We start from the raw sequence: 2381 nt of genomic DNA on the forward strand, positions 1-2381 counted from the left end.
CGCGGTTGTTGCGGTGGTTAGGGTGTTCTGCGCGGTTGCTAGGGTGTTCTGCTCGGTTGTTAGGGTGGTTAGGGTGTTCTGTGCGGTTCCTAGGGTGTTCTGTGCTGTTGCTAGGGTGTTCTGTGTGGTTGCTAGGCGGCTGCTCACTGTCTTCTGCGTGTGTTTTCAGGAGGTTTGAAGCGGTGGTTCTGCAGGGAAAGAGTCCCACGATGGAGATGCTGTTCGACTGGGGAACCACAGGGTGTTCTGCGCGGTAGCTAGGGTGTTCTGCGCTGTTGCTAGGGTGTTCTGTGCGGTTCCTAGGGTGTTCTGTGCGGTTGTTAGGGTGGTTAGGGTGTTCTGCGCGGTTGCTAGGGTGTTCTGCTCGGTTGTTAGGGTGGTTAGGGTGGTTAGGGTGTTCTGTGCGGTTCCTAGGGTGTTCTGTGCTGTTGCTAGGGTGTTCTGTGTGGTTGCTAGGCGGCTGCTCACTGTCTTCTGCATGTGTTTTCAGGAGGTTTGAAGCGGTGGTTCTGCAGGGAAAGAGTCCCACGATGGAGATGCTGTTCGACTGGGGAACCACAGACTGCACTGTTGGAGATCTGGTGGAGATTCTGCTCCGTCACCAGCTGCTCGCCGCCGTCAGCGTCCTGCTGCCCGATCACAGCAGCTGCCGCGCCTCTGCAGGTACTCCAGCATCACTTTACCTTGATCTGTTCTGTTGCTGGCACACGACTGTGGAATAGTCTCCCGCTATCTATGAGATTCATTTCCACAGAGTCTGAATTTAAATCCAAGTTAAAAACTTACCTTTTCTCTCAGGCTTACAACTATCGAATTTTAGGGGTTTTTGATGTTAACTCCTCTTACCATTGCTTTGCTGTCTTTTTATTCTTTCTGTCTCTTTTTTAGATAAACGTGTCCCTGCAGCACAAAAGCAGTGTTGAGTCGCTGGGGGATATTTGTAGCAATAGCCAACAATACATTGTATGGGTCACAATTATACATTTCTCTTTTATGCCAAAAATCATTAGGATATTAAGTAAAGATCATGTTCCATGAAGATATTTTGTACATTTCCTACCGTAAATATATCAGAACTTAATGTTTGATTAGTAATATGCATTGCTAAGAACTTCATTTGAACAACTTTAAAGATGATTTTCTCAATATTTGGATTTTTTTGCACCCTCAGATTCCAGATTTTCAAATATTGTCCGATCCTAACAAACCATACATCAATGGAAAGATTATTTATTCAGCTTTCAGATGATGCATAAATCTCAATTTCAAGAAATTAATTATCCTTTGTCTTTCTGTACGGCACAATGGTCAACTGCTGTTGTTTTTATTTGTGCTATATAAATAAGATTTGCTGTGCTTGATGGGATGATCTCAGTAAGGTCTGTAGTTCTCAGTGTCGTGCTGATGTTTGACTGCAGGCTCCTCCGGCGCGTCGCTCAGCACACTGCAGTGTGAAGCAGCGGAGCGTCCGTCCGAGGCGTGTCTGCAGGCGTGCGTGCGTCCTGAGATGATCACCAAACCTGTCAGCAGACCCGTGGTGATGGAGCCGGACAGCAGCTCCGGGCCGGAGGAGAACACCTGGAGCGCCACTGAAGAAGGTACCTGACACGTACAGTACAGTCAAACCAACCATTATTCACACACCAGATAGCATTTGTGATATCTTTTTACTAGCGGGTGCAGGACACTATAGAATGGAAGCCCTATCCGCCACTGAATAAAAAAATTAAATAGGTATTTGCGACCTCAATTCTCACCTTTTTTCTCACTATTGTGAGTTTGCATCTCGGGATTGCCTGAAACAAACTCGCAACGTTTTTTCTCAGAATTGCGAGACGTAAAAGTTTTTTTTCCCCTTAGAACTGGACTTTATAACTCGCAATTCTGACTTTATTTAAATCATTCTGATTTGCTGCTCAAGAAACATTTCTGATTATTATCAATGTTCAAAACAGTTTTTGCTGCTTCATATTTTTTTGCAGCCTGTGATGCATAAATCTGATAATTCTGATAAATCAGAATGATTTCTAAAGAACCACGTGACACTGAAGACTGAAGATCAAAGCTTTGATCACAGAAATAAATTACATTTTAAAGTATATTAAAATATTGTTTTAAATTGCAATAATATTTCACAGTTTTATTCAGATTTTTTTTTTTTCATTTATTTTATTCTATTCCTATTCTATCTATAGCACACCTGTACGCGCAATTTATTAATTCTTTTGTGGTTTATTTATATTTATGCATCACGTGACACTGAAGACTGGAGTTACGATGCCTTAAATTTAGCTTTGATCACAGAAATAAATGACATTTTAACAGATATTAAAATAGAAAACTATTGTTTTAAATTACAATAATATTTCAGTTTTTTTTTT

At 42.0% G+C, this 2381-nt stretch overlaps 1 protein-coding gene across 1 annotated transcript in view; it reads left to right on the top strand.

Annotated features, from left to right (window-relative positions):
* irak4 (interleukin-1 receptor-associated kinase 4) overlaps positions 1-2381 on the top strand; it is a 19245-nt gene that overhangs the window by 1302 nt on the left and 15562 nt on the right. Inside the window, exons 2-3 of the mRNA XM_016249891.1 lie at positions 491-663; positions 1419-1598. Coding sequence (XP_016105377.1) covers positions 491-663; positions 1419-1598 — 353 coding nt within the window. The remainder of the gene's footprint in view (positions 1-490; positions 664-1418; positions 1599-2381) is intronic.

The sequence above is a fragment of the Sinocyclocheilus grahami genome, unplaced genomic scaffold (assembly GCF_001515645.1).
Source record: "Sinocyclocheilus grahami isolate Dianchi unplaced genomic scaffold, SAMN03320097.WGS_v1.1 scaffold958.1, whole genome shotgun sequence".
Classification (NCBI taxonomy): domain Eukaryota; kingdom Metazoa; phylum Chordata; class Actinopteri; order Cypriniformes; family Cyprinidae; genus Sinocyclocheilus; species Sinocyclocheilus grahami.